The sequence below is a fragment of the Brachyistius frenatus genome, unplaced genomic scaffold (genome assembly GCF_029030835.1).
Source record: "Brachyistius frenatus isolate BFR_SWC_R1_liver_20210118 unplaced genomic scaffold, ASM2903083v1 Contig_244, whole genome shotgun sequence".
Taxonomy (NCBI): domain Eukaryota; kingdom Metazoa; phylum Chordata; class Actinopteri; family Embiotocidae; genus Brachyistius; species Brachyistius frenatus.
The window spans coordinates 37,501-55,310 of NW_027210843.1; the positions used below are offsets into that span (position 1 = coordinate 37,501).

Here is a 17,810-nt window from a genome sequence, read left to right on the forward strand (position 1 = left end):
TCTGAAAAAGTTTCTTGTGAAGAAACGAATGCAGAAATTTAATCCAATAAATCCTGTAAACTCCTGCAGGCTTTGTGCTCAAAGCAGAAACTAGTTTCTCTGTGAACTGTTGTTGTTAAATGTCTTTTTTCTTTTTAAGACAATCTGCCTTGTTTGACACAAACAGTGTCGTATTCATTTTATCTTTAACTCAGAACTAAACATGGTAGAAGCAGCGTTCAGTTTCTACGCTCCACATATCTGGAACAAACTCCTAGAAAGCTGCAGGTCTGCTGCGACTCAGATCCTTTAAATCAGGACTGAACTTTTCTGTTTGGTGCTTTTCACTGAACCAGATTTCAGGACGTCTTAAACTGCACTGGAACTTTTTATCCTATTTTATTTTTAGCTTGCTTCATGTTTTAATGACTGTTTTTGATGTTTTATACACTTGTTCTTAATTGTTTTTAAATGTCCTTTTCTTTTGCCTGATGTTTTTATGCTTTTGATGGTTTTATAAGAAGCACTTTGAATTTCCTTGTTGAAATGTTCTATACACATAAACTTGCATTGCCCTTTAACGCTCTCATTGTTTCTGCACAAATACTTTGTCAGACCTGAGCTCTCTGGAGGTAAATCTGTGAAGGTACACGTGTCAGCATTTTGAAATACAAAAAATGACAAAAGTATACTTCAAAACAGTGTCACACTCGGTTGCAATTGAAAAAGAAAACAAAAAAACCACGTGCAGTCTGTCATTGTGTTGGAAAGATCTCAAACTATGAGGTTTAATTAAGTGCAAAAGTGCTCTAAATTTTTAGGTTCCTGCTTCTATAATGTTCAGATTTTCTTCTTCTTTGATAATAATTAAAGAATTTTGTTGTTTTATTTGACAAAACAATGAATGTTCGAGAGATGTTTCTTTAGTTTGAAAAGAAATTCAACCACATGTGTAAAGAAAGAAGAAAGAAGAAGAGCTGTGTTCAGAGTTTGAGTTACACAGGTGATTTATAAACTCCTCGTGAGGTCTGAAGTTTGTCCATCAACATCTGGACATCAGAAGAGCTGCTGGTTTAAATCCGGATGAAAAGTGTCAACACGAACATTTATACAGGATGAACCAGGCGGCTACAACCAGCAGCTAATTAGCTTCTACAGCTTCTAATCTCGGACAACGTGAGCATCACTTTGTGTTACATGTTAGAAAATCCTTCCGAACATTAAACTACGAGCTCTGTGGAGGATAAAAAACATTATGATCATAATCTGTTCTTCTTTCAAAGCGATGCTAAATGTGCAGCACTGTCGCAAAAAAGGCTAATGTTAGCCACGCAAGCTAATTGCTAATAATCTGTCTGACAAAAGGTTCTTTCTAACTTCCATAAAACCAGCTGGTTTCATGACCACCCGAAACAAACCGGTTCATCCCGCTTCGTGCTCTGTTGTAAGTCCCATTCAAATGATAGCTGGTAGCTGCTATTTACCTGGTTAGCTGTAGGATGCTAAGATGCTAGTTAGCCGACTAGCACACCCGAAGCTAACAGCTACCTCTATTGGAATACACGGGGCTGTTAGCATAGGAGCTAAAGCTAAGAAGCAACCTAGCTGCTCGGCTAACAGTAACGTAAGAAAGCCCCGACCGGCGAGGCTGCGAGCCGTTAAAATGCCGTCTAACGGGTCGGTGGCGCTGCAGTTCTACAGACCGGGTACCGGGCAGAGAGGAGACCGGGAGCAGGTGTGTTTTTGTCCGGTTCGGGCCTGCGGCGCCTCCGTCGGTTAGTTCCCCCAAAACAACAACAAAAAGCTCTGCTACCCGACTGCCGGGTCTCGAGTCGCGCTTTCCCGCTTCCCTTCGGAACCCGGTTCCGGAGTGACTCCCACACGAATATTATTTCATATAATGAGGTTTTGCTCGGTAACCGTAGAGAAAATAAAATAAACCAATAAAAAAAGGAGCTCACCGCATCAATCTGTCTTCCCCGCTACAATCCAAGATGGCCGTCATTCCTCCGCCAATCAGCGAGAACGCTGGAAGCTCGTCGCCTCTGACCCCGGAGCCTCCATCACTCTACTGGGTTCTACTGGGTTCTACTGTTGGAGCCTCCATCACTCTACTGGGTTCTACTGGGTTCTACTGTTGGAGCCTCCATCACTCTACTGGGTTCTACTGGGTTCTACTGTTGGAGCCTCCATCACTCTACTGGGTTCTACTGGGTTCTACTGTTGGAGCCTCCATCACTCTACTGGGTTCTACTGGGTTCTACTGTTGGAGCCTCCATCACTCTACTCTACTGGGTTCTACTGGGTTCTACTGTTGGAGCCTCCATCACTCTACTGGGTTCTACTGTTGGAGCCTCCATCACTCTACTGGGTTCTACTGGGTTCTACTGTTGGAGCCTCCATCACTCTACTGGGTTCTACTGTTGGAGCCTCCATCACTCTACTGGGTTCTACTGGGTTCTACTGTTGGAGCCTCCATCACTCTACTGGGTTCTACTGTTGGAGCCTCATCACTCTACTGGGTTCTACTGGGTTCTACTGTTGGAGCCTCCATCACTCTACTGGGTTCTACTGTTGGAGCCTCCATCACTCCACTGGGTTCTACTGGGTTCTACTGTTGGAGCCTCCATCACTCTACTGGGTTCTACTGTTGGAGCCTCATCACTCTACTGGGTTCTACTGTTGGAGCCTCCATCACTCCACTGGGTTCTACTGGGTTCTACTGTTGGAGCCTCCATCACTCCACTGGGTTCTACTGGGTTCTACTGTTGGAGCCTCCATCACTCTACTGGGGTCTACTGTTGGAGCCTCATCACTCTACTGGGTTCTACTGTTGGAGCCTCCATCACTCTACTGGGTTCTACTGGGTTCTACTGTTGGAGCCTCCATCACTCTACTGGGTTCTACTGTTGGAGCCTCATCACTCTACTGGGTTCTACTGGGTTCTACTGTTGGAGCCTCCATCACTCTACTGGGTTCTACTATTGGATCCTCCAAGCCTTCCATTCTTTATTCCATTTTATTGTATTCAACTAGCAAATGTTCGTCAATCGACTTTATTTGACTCTTTTCTGCGTTTCCTCTCTGTTCAGTGGAATAATTTGATTTGACCTTATAGTGGTAATTATTATTCAGTTTTCTATTGTTCAGTGTAAAAATAATCAGAATAAACCATGTTTTTGTTTGCCGTTAGATACCAAATTATAAAACAAAAACTCTCCACGTAGGTTGGGTAATAATTTATTACAGGTTTAAATGCACTCCATAATACAATTATTAATACATGAATAATAAGTGAATAAACGCAGTTTTCAGTCTTCAATCTGTTCCCGCAGCACAGTTTAGATTTATGAGCATATACTAATTATATTTCATATTTTTAAGACCAGTTTTCATTTTCTTTCAGTGTAAAATCATTTATTTTTGTATTTAAAGAAACTGGATGAGCTATTAATTCTTAAATCAGCTCAAACTTCTGCTGAAAGCTATGAAATGTAACACAACTTAAACTGTCTACAGCAAACTAAATATTCATAATACACATACAACACAGGGCAGATTTTAATTTTTGGTGATATCATGAAAAAAAATAATACTTAAAACAGAAACCGAAATAAAAGAAAAGCAATAAAAAGAAGTGTTTTGTGAAAAACATTAACTAGTGTAGAAACTAACAATATTAAGAGATGATCAACGTCCCGTCTGAAGCTTCTTAAAATATTTTGAATTTATGGTAAATATAATCAAAAAACACCTCCTTGGTAAACTCCGAACGCTTTATTGTATTTCACGTTATGTAAAAAAAAATCAAAAATCAAAAAATCAAAAAAATCATCTGAAGTCATCTGAATCCCTTTGGGTGCTTTTTAATTTTCAATTTCCGTGATGTCTTATTTTGTAAACGAAACAAAACCAAATAAAAGGGAAGTTACGTCATCGCAACGAGAACTTGAAATACTCTTTTCTGATTGGATGATCGCTCAAAAGCTGAATAGTACCAATGAACGAGCAGCTAGGAGCCACCGGTGGCTATATAAGCAAGGAGCCGACTATTTCCTCTTCATTCTCCTCTTTTACGACGACGTAAAGAAAATAACCAACATGTCTGGACGCGGAAAGACCGGCGGGAAGGCCAGAGCGAAGGCCAAGACCCGCTCCTCTCGTGCCGGACTCCAGTTTCCTGTCGGCCGTGTTCACAGGCTGCTCCGTAAGGGCAACTACGCCCAGCGTGTCGGTGCCGGAGCCCCCGTCTACCTGGCGGCGGTGCTGGAGTACCTGACCGCTGAGATCCTCGAGCTGGCCGGAAACGCCGCCCGCGACAACAAGAAGACCCGCATCATCCCGCGTCACCTGCAGCTGGCGGTCCGCAACGACGAGGAGCTCAACAAGCTGCTGGGCGGAGTGACCATCGCTCAGGGCGGCGTGCTGCCCAACATCCAGGCGGTCCTGCTGCCCAAGAAGGCCGAGAAGGCCGCCAAGAAATAGATGTGGTAACGGCTCCCCAAAACCAACGGCTCTTTTAAGAGCCACCCACTCCTCCTCTAAGAGATGATTCCTTATCACAGTCACACTGGTGTCAATATAAATACACAAAGTACATGTACACCAGAGCCAGGTAAGATGATACAACTGATATTACTACAGTACTCCTACTAAGAGTATCTGGTTTTGAAAATGAATAACCTCAACCCATGTTGATGAGGCTTCTCTAATGTTATTGATACCATTGAGGTCCATAGAGTTTTAATGGTTTTAAATGAAGGTTGAATATAGGTCAAATATGTCTTGCAGGTTTTATAGTTTTAAAACTGGGAGGTGTTGGTACTCCAGAAAAATGAAGGATCTGCAAATGTATTTTTGTCATATTTTATTGTAGTTTGGTGGGTTTAACATGTTCTAATTTTTAGCACCTTTGAGTTGAAATTACTGATAAAAAAAAAATGCATTGCAAATAAATAAAATATACATGAACATTTAAGCATTGTTCAGATGTGGATGAGATGTTATATATTTCATGTTAAAATTTTACAGGACTATCATGTCAAGTCTTTGTGGATTCTTTATATTATTGTTTCATACAAACTAAGATAAAAGCACAGACTTTTGGCCAAGTCTGCCACTTTAAATAATATAATAAAGATAAAATAATTTGCAGGTATGCAGTAAAAGCTGCACATTAATAGTGGCAACTTATTTTCAATGTGCTTTAAGTAAAATAATGCAGGATGCTCTTAAAACCAGGTCAGTTATTAGTGCCACTGATTTGACCTTCACCCTGTGGAGAGTAAACAAAACTTCATTTTTAAAGCTTTATTTATTTACACTGATATTTAGGTTCATTCAACCTAAGTAAAAAAAAAATGTCATGTTGAATTTTCTATTAGTGTTTTGTATTAAACAATCAAAGATCTTCTATAAAGAGCAACTTTCCTGTTTAACCAGCAGCTGTTCACTGTAGTAAAACTTTAAAAACCCTACACACCACATAAACCCATATTTAATCAAAAATAGACAAAAAAATATATATATCAAAAAGTTGAAACTCATTATTTGTTTAATTTAAAAAAATATACTTGATATCATTTGAATTTGATGTTTCAAAAAAAGTTGGGACAGGGTTGTGTTTACCACTGTGCTGCACCATCAATTGTTTTTACAACACTGCAAAACATTTGGGAACCGAGGAGACCAGTTACTAGAGTTTTGAAAGTGAAATGTGGTCCCATTCTTGCCTGATGAAGGATTTCAGCTGCTTTAACAGTTTAACAATCCTTTGATTTCAATGTAACCGCAGTTCTCGAAGTGTCTGCAGTTTTTAAAGCGGTTCAACAGCATGTATTATACATCTGAAGGTTTTATTTCCTTATTTATGATGTCGATTAATTATCAGGGATTCTGTTTCTGGTTTCTGGTGCACTAATGATGAGAGAAAAATAGAAAATACCCTTTAAAAGACCCGAAAACAATCAGTGTAACGTGAGCTGTTAAATGGAAGATGGTTAAAATAAAAGAAACAGTTTAATCACTGTGTGCTGTTAGACTGACACATTAAAGACTAACAACGTGATCAAAGTGTGCTTATATTATGAATTATAGTTGTAGATCAGGTGTGGTCAACTTTAATAAAAGTTATCGTTCAGAGTTCAGTGTTTTTACCGCAGATTCCTGAACATACATGTTTGTTACATTTTATTTGTGCGGCTTCCTTGTGGAGAGAAACTTCTCCGCTCTCAGCTGGGTTTTAGTTTTTCACTTTAATATTTTAATAATATAATAATTTTAATATATGATATTTTTGTACTGATATTTTGGTGAAGACAAAACACAAGTGTCTCTGTGGTTGAGTCTCCACGGTTCTCGGGGGGGGGGGGGGGTACCTATAGCTGCTGTGACACCTGGTTCACTCTGATTGGACAAAGGGGTTTTACGCGATTGACGTGAGCTTGAAGGCAAGATGGCGGAAGCTGCAGCCGCTGCTCCGGCCGAAGCACCCCGAGGAAGAAAGCTTCCGAAGGAGGCCGAAGGAGACACCGAAGGAGACCGAAGGAGGCCGAAGGAGACACCGAAGGAGACACCGAAGGAGGCCGAGACCCTAACACCCTCGCGAGCTCATCGTGGGAGCCGAAGACAGCTGAAACCCTCCCCGGGGAGGAGGTGAGACCAGCGACCGAGAAACAAGCGACCAAAGACCCCAATGAAGGCGGCAAGAAGTGAAAGATGAGACCTGCACACACTTCCTGTTTACTGTATTTATCATGTTTAATACTGAACGTTTTGCTGGCAGATTATTGCTGTTATTTACTTTATAACAGAAAGCGTTGCTTTTTATTTTCTCCAGTAAATCAGAAAACCTGGGAGCTAAATATGAAGCCTGTATGAACTTTAATATTTGCTATAGTAAATGTTTTTAATCTGTATTTTGTTACTTTGACAGCTGTTAATTGATGTTTCCTGGTGTAACACTGAGTCTCCCGATGTTTTTAATTTTCCTGTTTAATTGTATATATTAATTTTATATTTTTTACATGTAAATATGAGAGCTCAAATCATCGACTGAACTTGTATTATGGCTGCTATGTTTATTATAATTATATACATATATTATTTTGTTTGTGTGTTTTAAAGCTTGTTGAATGTTGACCATAAACTTTATATTTTTATACTTCCATATGTATTTTTTTTTATTATTCTTCTGACATTTTATCACTTTTAAAATCCAGCAGTTTAAAAGTGACTTGCTGCTCCACATTATTGAGTTTTGAAAAAGGTTTGTAGAAACATCTCCAGATAAAGTTGACATTTATTTCTGGGTAAAGATTTTTTTTTTCACATCTGAAAGCGAGATACTGAAAATGAAAAATTGTTTCATGTTTACAACAAAAACAAAGCTTACGGTTTCAGTTTTCAGCTGTTAAAAAGTGACATTTAATGCGACGAGTATTACCCTTTTTCACCAAACTGTAAGACAAGATATGTGAGGGTTGATGTAACTTTAAATAAATGTGTTATTTTGTGTTTTAAAATGTAATTGAAACAATAGAAAGCTCCTCTGTGGACATAAACACTATTCACACACATTGATTATTCTCTTTATGAGCAGTTTGCTGAATTAAGGCAGAAATGTCCCTTTTAGGGTTATCAGACATTTTTGTCTTCTGATAAAAGTAATTATTTATAATATTTGTGTCTTTTCACTGGAGAGTCTCAAAGTTCTGTTTCTTTATTTAGATTTTGTTTTATATCCAACATGTGTGTCTTCCCTGTGATTGTTAAAAAGCTTTAGAAAAGTTCAAACCAGCAGGATTAGTGAGAGTCTGCTCTGATAGGCCGGTTTGAATTTTCACATGTCGGATGTCCAACGAGAGAGCAGCAACACCACGTGCTAACATCAGCCCAATCAGCGTCACAGTCACTCCGGCGCTGCCTATAAAACCCCAACAACCCCGCCAGAGTTCACATGTTCCTTTTCTCCAGCAAAGAGAAGATCTAACCAACGATGGCCCGAACCAAGCAGACCGCCAGGAAGTCCACCGGAGGCAAAGCTCCCAGGAAGCAGCTGGCCACCAAGGCCGCCCGTAAGAGCGCCCCGGCCACCGGAGGAGTGAAGAAGCCTCACCGTTACAGGCCCGGTACCGTGGCTCTGAGGGAGATCCGCCGGTACCAGAAGTCCACCGAGCTGCTGATCCGGAAGCTGCCCTTCCAGCGCCTGGTGAGAGAGATCGCTCAGGACTTCAAGACCGACCTGCGCTTCCAGAGCTCCGCCGTCATGGCGCTGCAGGAGGCCAGCGAGGCCTACCTGGTCGGCCTGTTCGAGGACACCAACCTGTGCGCGATCCACGCCAAGAGGGTCACCATCATGCCCAAAGACATCCAGCTGGCCCGCCGCATCCGCGGAGAGAGGGCTTAAACTGTCCCGGGACCAGCGAGCACCAACACAACGGCTCTTTTAAGAGCCACCAACTGAACCTCTTAAGACCTCTGATCCTGAAAAATATTATTCAATACAGTTAATTAAAAATATAACATTGGTTATTAAACAAACATTCTTGTTTACAAGTGCAGTGATCAATATGCTGACTAATCATTAAGTTGCCCCCCCTCCCCTCCAACTGAAACCTTTCTCCAGTCACCTTACACATCACGTAAGCTGCTTTTCACAATAAAAGCAGCCTGAAAGAAGTCCTGAACCGTTATTTTTCATGATTGTTTTTTTTTTTAATGTATTAAATATAATATATATCAGTTGTGTAATATTACATTAGTGTATTCAATAGGAAATACATGAAAAGCAGAGTTAACGGATGATAGAAATTGCTCAATTTGTCTACAGACCTGTAGGTGGCAGTAATGAGTCCATAAAGGTTGTTTTTTTAAAACAGAAAACAGGGCCCTCTACCACCACAACCAACCAGCTTGACCAATCACAGACGAGAGGCTGCGCTCCTAATTTACATACGGGGCGTATAAATATAGCGGCTCTCCCCCCCCTCCAATCTGTTGTAGAACCGAGAAATCAGGATGCCTGAACCCGCCAAGACTGCGCCCAAGAAGGGCTCCAAAAAGGCCGTGGCGAAGACCACCGGCAAGGGCGGGAAGAAGAGGCGAAAGACCAGGAGGGAGAGTTACGCCATCTACGTGTACAAGGTGCTGAAGCAGGTGCACCCGGACACCGGCATCTCCTCCAAGGCCATGAGCATCATGAACTCCTTCGTCAGCGACATCTTCGAGCGCATCGCCGGCGAGGCCTCCCGCCTGACTCAGTACAACAAGCGCTCCACCATCACCTCCCGGGAGATCCAGACCGCCGTCCGGCTGCTGCTGCCCGGGGAGCTGGCCAAGCACGCCGTGTCCGAGGGCACCAAGGCCGTCACCAAGTACACCAGCTCCAAGTAAAACACCTGCTGACCAACAACCTCTCAACGGCTCTTTTAAGAGCCACCCACTCGATCTGGAGACCTCGTCCTGTATTCATGTGGAGCACCAACCATGTTGGATCATATTATATTCTATCTACATGGTGGTTTTACTTTAGAGACTTAAACAGGCTTATAAATATGTATTTATATGATGGATGATAATGATCAGTAAGTCCTCGTTTATTGTTGATGTTGGAGGTTTATATTCATGTTGATGTTAAAAGTAGACTTTTATTATTTTGCCTAAATAAAAGTGATTATTATTAAATAATGATGAACTAGTTTCACTGTCGGGCTCCTCGTGTTTGACACGAAGGTTTTTAATTCAACAATAAGATGAAGATCATCTTCCATTACAGAAAATGTGTTCTCATTCACTTCAACTTCACAAACATCTAAATATAAATGACTAATAAGAAGATAACTAAAACAACTGTAAAAGGATTGATGATCAGTGTTTGGATCATTTGGAGTTTAAATCTCAATAAAAATAAAAAGATGAACTGATAAACGGTTTGAGATGAGCAGGAAGGATCAACATTCATCCTGATAACGGTTTTGTACAATTAAACATGTTAGTTTAAGAAGGTCAACAAAGTTAAAGACCACATTTATTTTCCAGATTATCTGAAATTGAACATTTTTGATTTAAAGATGAGAGAAATTGATCACTCAGAAATCTTCACATCCACTGATACAATATTATATTTTAAACCATTGTTCAGTTATTATCATTTATCTTCTATTACACAGCAAAGTGAGTTAAAATAGAAAAAAATAGATGAAATGTGAACTTCACCAGAGACATGAATCATGTGACTTTGTTTACTTCCTGTTCTGCCGGTTCTCTCCTCTTTCACTGTTTCTACTTTATTTATGAAATTATGATTTTAATGTGATAAAACAAGCAGCAGTGACTGCAGACAGTAAATTATGAACTTTATTGACATTAAAGTCTTCATCAGATTGAACCGTTCACAGACAAGCAGCTCTGCCCGCCAGCAGCAGCACTGTGTTACCTGCCACCACAAAACCTCCACTTTACGACAAAATGATGGAGAACCGGAGGCCGTTTCTGCTCCGAGTGTGTGAACGAACATGTGTGTCGGCGCGGGAGCTGATTTTCAGCGAGTTTCGACGCCTCGGAGGTGATTTTAGAGAAGAAAAGAGGGAGAAAACCCGCCGAGCGGCGCCGAGCACCTCGCTGAATCGGTCACATTTGGAGGCTCCACGGACAAACAGCGGAGCCCGGCGGAGCTCTCCGTGACCCGGACACCAAGAGACACGTGTCCGCTTCTCTGTCCCGTCACCGTCGGCCCGCAGCGGCGCTCCAACACCGAGTTTTCACCGTTTAACCGCCGGACAGAAAACACAAAGCTGCCGCCTGAGAAGCCTCGCGCGCAGCAGCGACGGACCGGGCTGAGTCTCCACGGTTCTCATGCAGTGTTTAAGTCCCGCCTCCTGCTCCGAGCTGTCAGTTCTGCAGTTCGTCGTCGCGAGGAAAAACTAAAGCGAAGAAAAGATGGTAGAAGTCGCTCCAGCTCCCGCCGCCACGCCGGCGAAAGCCGTCAAGAAGAGGGCCGTGAAGCCGAAGAAGGCCGGCCCCACCGTCAGCGAGCTCATCGCCAAAGCTGTGGCCGCTTGTCAGGAGCGCAGCGGCATGTCCACCGCCGCCTTGAAGAAGGCTCTGGCCGCCGGAGGCTACGACGTGGAGGGCAACAAGGCGCGGGTCCGGACCACCATCAGGAACATGGTGACGAAAGAGACTCTGATCCAGGTCAAAGGCACCGGGGCGTCCGGCTCCTTCAAGCTGAACAAAGCTGAAACAAAGGCCGCGAAGCCCGCCAAGAAGGCTGCTCCTAAAGCCAAGAAACTGGCAGCCAAGAAGCCCAAAGCAGCGGCCAAGAAGTCCGCGACCCCCAAGAAGTCCCCCAAGAAGGCGAAGAAGCCCGCAGCGGCGGCAAAGAAGGCCGCCAAGAGCCCCAAGAAGCCGGCAAAGAGCCCCAAAAAGCCGGCAAAGAGCCCCAAAAAGCCCGCGAAGAAGGCACCGATGGCCAAGAAAACCCCCGTGAAGAAGACGGTGAAGCCCAAAGCCAAGAAGGCGGCAGCCAAGAAGAAGTGAGCTGAGACTGAAACTACAACTCTACAAAAAGGCTCTTTTAAGAGCCACCACATTCAGGAAGAGCTCTTTTCTCCAGTTCCACGGAAAGTGTAAATTATGTTCTTGTATGTTCCGACATAAATTTACTTTTCTACAGAACTTGTTTTGGATATTAATATTAAGAGGTCGTGTAGCTGACAGAATACAACCAAAGTAGTAAAAATACACATTAATGCAGCAGGAATATTCACCCAGAAACAACATGGAGGACAGTTCAAAGTATTTACTTCGTTTTTATACGGAGGAAGAATTTTCACTGTTTATAAGTTTTACTTCCGTAAAGGACCTGAATACTTCAACCGCTGAATACTATCAGAAGAATATCTGCAGTAAGTCTCTGATTTTATCACATTTAATATCAGTTCATGCTCGTTATGCTGCATTTAATATTTAATTACAACAGCAATAATAATATGATACAAATAATCAGAAAGCAGCTGTCAGAGATCAACGTGACATTTACTGAAATCAAACAAGTCTGAATTGGTTTCCATGGAGACAAGACATCGACCTGGACTGACCTTTAACCTTTGAGATTTTCCAGAGCATTTAATTATTTTCAATACAATTTACTCTTATTTAAATAGTGCGGATCAGAATGAGCCTTTTAATTTAAATGTATTTCCAAAACTTGTGTAGTTTAAAAAAAACAAAGTTTAAACTTTAATATAAACCAACAAAGTCAATTATAACTATAAATATGAAATGAACAGGACTTCTCTCCAGATCGTGTGGGTGGCTCTTAAAAGAGCCGTTGTTGTTGTTGTTGTTGTTGTTGTGTTTCCGGTTTACCCTCCGAACCCGTACAGGGTGCGGCCCTGCCTCTTCAGAGCGTAAACCACGTCCATGGCGGTCACCGTCTTCCTCTTGGCGTGCTCGGTGTAGGTGACGGCGTCCCGGATCACGTTCTCCAGGAACACCTTCAGCACCCCGCGGGTCTCCTCGTAGATCAGACCGGAGATCCGCTTCACGCCGCCGCGGCGGGCCAGACGGCGGATGGCGGGCTTGGTGATGCCCTGGATGTTGTCCCGGAGGACCTTCCGGTGCCGCTTGGCGCCTCCTTTCCCGAGTCCTTTGCCTCCTTTTCCTCTTCCGCTCATTGTTGCTCTCAGATGGTTTTTCAGACACTGATGACTGGAAACTGGAGCGCGTCTGATTTTAAAGGCGCTCTGAGGACGTGAAAGAGGACAGCGAGCAGCTGCTGGGCGGGAACCGTTTAACCGTTTAACCGTTTAACCGTTTAACGGCAACAGAAGGATTCATTTTAAACACGTTCACTAACTTAAAAACTCAAATTAATCAAATATTCAATCAATAAATAACTAAACAATCCCAGAACTACTTTATTAGTTTTAACAAAATAAAAGCATCTCTCAGCAGAACATGCTGTTATAAATACAAATGTACAATAACTGAATAAATAATATGAAATTCAAGAGTTCGGGAATATTAATTCCAGATTTCTTCATCTGTGTCAAAGATGTCAGCAGGTCTCTTTTCATTGTGCATTTATTATTTTAATATTGTCCTTTTAAAATAGTTACACACATTAATGTTATGGAATATATGTATAAAATGTATATTGTATAAAAAACATCAGGTCTGACTATTGGTCATTTCTATTCATCTCAAACCTATTTTTTGCCTTTTGTTTCTTGTCCTCAGACATATTTGTCGAGTTGACGGTTCATGAGCCTCAATTTATAATGATTATAATATAATTTATAATGATTATAATATATAATATAATTTATAATGATTATAATATATAATATAATATAATTTAGAGAAACGATCTTCATCTTATTCAGTGCAGAACATCTTGAACCAAAAACCTTTCAGTTGTGATTTGTGAAACATGAGGAGCCTCTACAGTGAAAATAGTTCATAATTATTTAATATTATTAATAACCAGTTTTATTTATGCAACATCAGCTACAGTAAACAAATAAACGAGGACTTACTGATCATTATCATCCATCATATAAATACATATTTATAAGCCTGTTTAAGTCTCTAAAGTAAAACCACCATGTAGATAGAATATAATATGATCCAACATGGTTGGTGCTCCACATGAATACAGGACGAGGTCTCCAGATCGAGTGGGTGGCTCTTAAAAGAGCCGTTGAGAGGTTGTTGGTCAGCAGGTGTTTTACTTGGAGCTGGTGTACTTGGTGACGGCCTTGGTGCCCTCGGACACGGCGTGCTTGGCCAGCTCCCCGGGCAGCAGCAGCCGGACGGCGGTCTGGATCTCCCGGGAGGTGATGGTGGAGCGCTTGTTGTACTGAGTCAGGCGGGAGGCCTCGCCGGCGATGCGCTCGAAGATGTCGCTGACGAAGGAGTTCATGATGCTCATGGCCTTGGAGGAGATGCCGGTGTCCGGGTGCACCTGCTTCAGCACCTTGTACACGTAGATGGCGTAACTCTCCCTCCTGGTCTTTCGCCTCTTCTTCCCGCCCTTGCCGGTGGTCTTCGCCACGGCCTTTTTGGAGCCCTTCTTGGGCGCTGGCTTTGCTGGATCAGGCATGTTTGTCAAAACAGGTTGTGAATGTTCAATGGAGCCGAGTATCCGGTGAATCTATAGGGCTCGTGATGCAAATATTGCTGCGCTGTCCCCACTCTGTAATTGGCTGATTTTGAAACACGGGGGCGGGGCCAGCCGGAAAGCGGAATGCCCCCCTTTGTTGTTTCAGACTCCGAAATGGCGGGAAACGCAGCTTTAAACTGGTCCGCTAACTGCCAAACAAATCCCGAGAAGAAAACATGGAGGCAGAAAATGTAGGAACTGTTTAATAATTCAGTTCATGAGCGACATTCTACCAGAAACGTACATTTCCGCTTCAGTAACTCTTTTGAAAACAGTGATTTTAAATAAATCTGAACGGTGGGGCACATAGAGGACGTTAAACTATCTCAGAATGTTTTTTAATGTTTGAATAAAACATTTATTTTTACACATTCACTGGAACGTTTCTGATCAAATTCCATTTCCGAAGCTTCTTTAAACCCGTACTGGTAAGTTGTTTTATACAAATGTATTTTACTACTTTTTTTTATCTACTCAAACTACCTTCCTTATCTGTTAATGTTGTTTTATATAACCTTCTTACTTTTTATTATTTTGCTTATTTTAATGAATCTTTTAGGGTTAATCTTCCCTAATCTGTCAGATAAATGAGATCTCTAAAAGCTAAAACTGTGGTACGACCTTATCTTATTGCTGTGGATTATTTTTTATTTATTTTTCTTTGTTTAAAAAAACATTCATAATAACTAATAACTAAACGAATCTGCTGTACAAACTCATATCCGGGTCTGATAAAACGTACTCAGTGTTTCTGTGACTTCCTGTTGACAGAAGGTGCCTGTAGCTTTAAGAACACCTGTGATGTCACTCTTTATCACCTGTGATGTCACTCTTTATCACCTGTGATGTCGCTCTTTATCACCTGTGATGTCGCTCTTTAACACCTGTGATGTCGCTCTTTATCACCTGTGATGTCGCTCTTTATCACCTGTGATGTCGCTCTTTATCACCTGTGATGTCGCTCTTTATCACCTGTGATGTCGCTCTTTATCACCTGTGATGTCGCTCTTTATCACCTGTGATGTCGCTCTTTATCACCTGCTCGGTTTGCAGCTGACTGAAGAAGTCTCGATGTGACAGTTTATTAAATTAAATCAACCAAACCAAAGTTTCACTGGAGGATTTATCTGAATGTTGTTCGCTGTCTTCCCGCCAGAGGGCGCCAGAGAGCAGCTCCGGGCCCGCAGGGAGGGAGCCGGTAACCGGAGCCCGTCCTGCACCGGATGAGCCGCGGACCTCGAAGGTAACAGCCGGCTGTCACACAGGTGGAGGGGCGGGTGGAGACTGATGTAGATAATATAACGTCCTTTATTTGGGTTAATTAACAGTTTACTGACTAACGAGCATCATAATGCACCTAAAGAAGAAATATCATCTCTGTGTATTTCAAATTGTTTCATCCAGATGCAGTTTGTTTTTAAATGTAACAGGTTACAGATTCATGGTAAAAATTTAATAAGTAATGCAAATATTTTAATGACATCAACATAATATTTTAGATCAGGAAGTATTTTCCTGATTTAAAACCACATAAAGATTCATCAGCTCAAACACAAACAAGAGGGAACATCCAGCCCTGATTAAATATCATATAAAAGCACAAATATTCAAACAATGTAAAGTATTTTAAGATATCGGCACCAAAGCAGCAACGATGGCGTGTGTTCGCAGAAAAGGAGGAACATATTGGTTAAATCAGAATGTGCAGTATTTTCACTGTAAAAGTCCAATTAATAAAATAGCTTCTAGTTTTTTTTTAATTTGGTAAATAGGAGGTGGATAAATAAAATAAAAAAAATCAAACAAGTAACCACAAAAATCTGGCAACACGTTGATGATACAGATATCATGTAAAAGACCTTTTTGTCTGGAGTCTGTTTGAAATGCAAAAGAGTTGATCAATGTCTCCATCCGGTGGTGAAAAAGGTGAACTGCAGCCTCCTTCAATGAGCAGCCGACAACCACGTGAGTTAGTTTCTGTTTTATTTCATAACTCTTCTGCATATATTATTAACAGTTTTAACAAACAGGATTCTTTTTCGTTAAAAACACAACGTTAACATTAACGGGATGAGGTTTAACATGTGAAACACTTAAACCACTTATACACAGAAAAACATCAGAAGATTTTGGCTTCGTCAGACCAGTTTTGGCAGCGTTGTTTTGGGGATGGGTTCCAGTAAAAGGTTCTCGATGGAGCGTCACACTCAGGCAGCGAAGTCGACCGACTCCACACAGAAGGGGAACTAATTCCACTACTGTTGGCAGGACACAACATCCCCGGGTGGACACGGACGTCGGGCTGGAGTCAATCCAAAATCATGCAGTAAAAATATAAAGTTACACTTTGCAGCTTCGCCTACAAAACAGTCGCTTTTCAAGAAAATGTTGAAAAAAAAATGCTGAAAGAAATCTGTGAGCGACGAGTCAGTTTGTGCCTCTAAGGATTTTTATTTTTCATTGTGATAAAAGTTCTTAAAAGGAAACAAAATTTAAAGACTTTTGAAAGCACAAAAAAAAAAATCATCGATCTGGCGTTCAGCAGCTTAAACCAGACAAAGTTACGTTTTTCTTATTTGAGATGCTGCTGGGACTGTTTTCATAGAATATCTTTTACTTTCAGGTTTGCGTTGTTGTGATATTTTTGATATTAAATGAGAACAAAAGTCCGTCAACACGCTGGCGTTACGCTACTTTTGGTTCGTGGTTGTTTGAACGTGAGTTTGTTTCCGGCGTCGCTCCGTTTCATGTTCACGTCGATCGTTTGTTTGTGTTTCAGATACATTTGATGATATTTTCCGAGGAACCTCGTTTGTTTCTGAATCTTTAACTTGACTGCCGTTGATTTAAAAACTCTGAACTTCCTTCGGTTGTTTAAGTTCCACTTGACGAGTGTTCAGTCGTAATATGATCGCCAGCTAACTCCTACGATAACGATAATATTTTGGGGGAAACGGGTTGAAAAAAGTCAGCAAATTAAAGATTTAATCATCACGATCTTTACAAAAATAAACTTCTTTTAAAAAGCAACAATAGTCACGTTAACGTACAATAGAAGAAGAAACTGGAGCTGGAAGGAAAATCCCTGAAATGCTTTGTGTTCGTACGGCAGCAGATTAATGCCCAGATTCAATAAGTTACCGTCACATATGGCCGTTATGTTTGTGTCCACATACTTTTGGCCGTTGTGGAAGTTTACCGTCTTCGTTTGGTCAAAGGAATAAAAAATACACCTCGTAAAATAGATGAAAATACTGAACTGAGTTTTAGTTGGAAAGAAATTCCCTGAAAAGCACAAACTGAAGCAAGCGTACCACTCAGGTATTTAACTGATGCACAATGAACCGGTTAAAAACGTGTGTGTGTGTGTGTGTGTGTGTGTGTGTGTGTGTGTGTGTGTGTGTGTGTGTGTGTGTGTGTGTGTGAGTGTGTGTGTGTGTGTGTGTGTGTGTGTGTGTGTGTGTGTGTGTGTGTGTGTGTGTGTGTGTGTGTGTGTGTGTGTGTGTGTGTGTGTGTGTGTGTGTGTGTGTGTGTGTGTGTGTGTGTGTGTGTGTGTGTGTGTGTGTGTGTGTGTGTGTGTGTGTGTGTGTGTGAGTGTGTGTGTGTGTGTGTGAGTGTGTGTCTGTGTGTGTGTGTGTGTGTGTGTGTGTGTGTGTGTGTGTGT

At 41.7% G+C, this 17,810-nt stretch overlaps 7 protein-coding genes across 7 annotated transcripts in view; 4 read left to right on the plus strand and 3 right to left on the minus strand.

Annotated features, from left to right (window-relative positions):
- The window catches only part of LOC138634024 (CCR4-NOT transcription complex subunit 2-like), a 10,508-nt gene extending 8,528 nt beyond the window's left edge, over positions 1-1,980 (minus strand). The window contains exon 1 of the mRNA XM_069720615.1: positions 1,941-1,980. The gene's annotated coding sequence lies outside the window, so the exon portion shown is untranslated. The remainder of the gene's footprint in view (positions 1-1,940) is intronic.
- Positions 1,981-4,067: 2,087 nt separating this feature from the next.
- LOC138634034 (histone H2A-like) lies at positions 4,068-4,945 on the plus strand. The gene has a single exon (XM_069720627.1). The coding sequence runs from the start codon at positions 4,081-4,083 to the stop codon at positions 4,462-4,464; it is 384 nt and encodes a 127-aa protein (XP_069576728.1). The 5' UTR covers positions 4,068-4,080; the 3' UTR covers positions 4,465-4,945.
- Positions 4,946-7,964: 3,019 nt separating this feature from the next.
- Positions 7,965-8,467, plus strand: LOC138634031 (histone H3). The gene has a single exon (XM_069720623.1). The coding sequence runs from the start codon at positions 7,976-7,978 to the stop codon at positions 8,384-8,386; it is 411 nt and encodes a 136-aa protein (XP_069576724.1). The 5' UTR covers positions 7,965-7,975; the 3' UTR covers positions 8,387-8,467.
- A 519-nt stretch (positions 8,468-8,986) lies between these two features.
- On the plus strand, positions 8,987-9,909 carry LOC138634032 (histone H2B 1/2-like). The gene has a single exon (XM_069720624.1). The coding sequence runs from the start codon at positions 8,998-9,000 to the stop codon at positions 9,370-9,372; it is 375 nt and encodes a 124-aa protein (XP_069576725.1). The 5' UTR covers positions 8,987-8,997; the 3' UTR covers positions 9,373-9,909.
- Positions 9,910-10,867: 958 nt separating this feature from the next.
- LOC138634027 (histone H1-like) lies at positions 10,868-11,655 on the plus strand. Its single transcript, XM_069720620.1, has one exon. It carries the CDS (start codon positions 10,918-10,920, stop codon positions 11,515-11,517), a length of 600 nt encoding a protein of 199 aa, XP_069576721.1. The 5' UTR covers positions 10,868-10,917; the 3' UTR covers positions 11,518-11,655.
- Positions 11,656-11,996: 341 nt separating this feature from the next.
- Positions 11,997-12,739, minus strand: LOC138634028 (histone H4). Its single transcript, XM_069720621.1, has one exon. The coding sequence runs from the start codon at positions 12,654-12,656 to the stop codon at positions 12,345-12,347; it is 312 nt and encodes a 103-aa protein (XP_069576722.1). The 5' UTR covers positions 12,657-12,739; the 3' UTR covers positions 11,997-12,344.
- A 748-nt stretch (positions 12,740-13,487) lies between these two features.
- Positions 13,488-14,092, minus strand: LOC138634019 (histone H2B 1/2-like). Its single transcript, XM_069720606.1, has one exon. The coding sequence runs from the start codon at positions 14,084-14,086 to the stop codon at positions 13,712-13,714; it is 375 nt and encodes a 124-aa protein (XP_069576707.1). The 5' UTR covers positions 14,087-14,092; the 3' UTR covers positions 13,488-13,711.
- Positions 14,093-17,810: the final 3,718 nt, after the last annotated feature.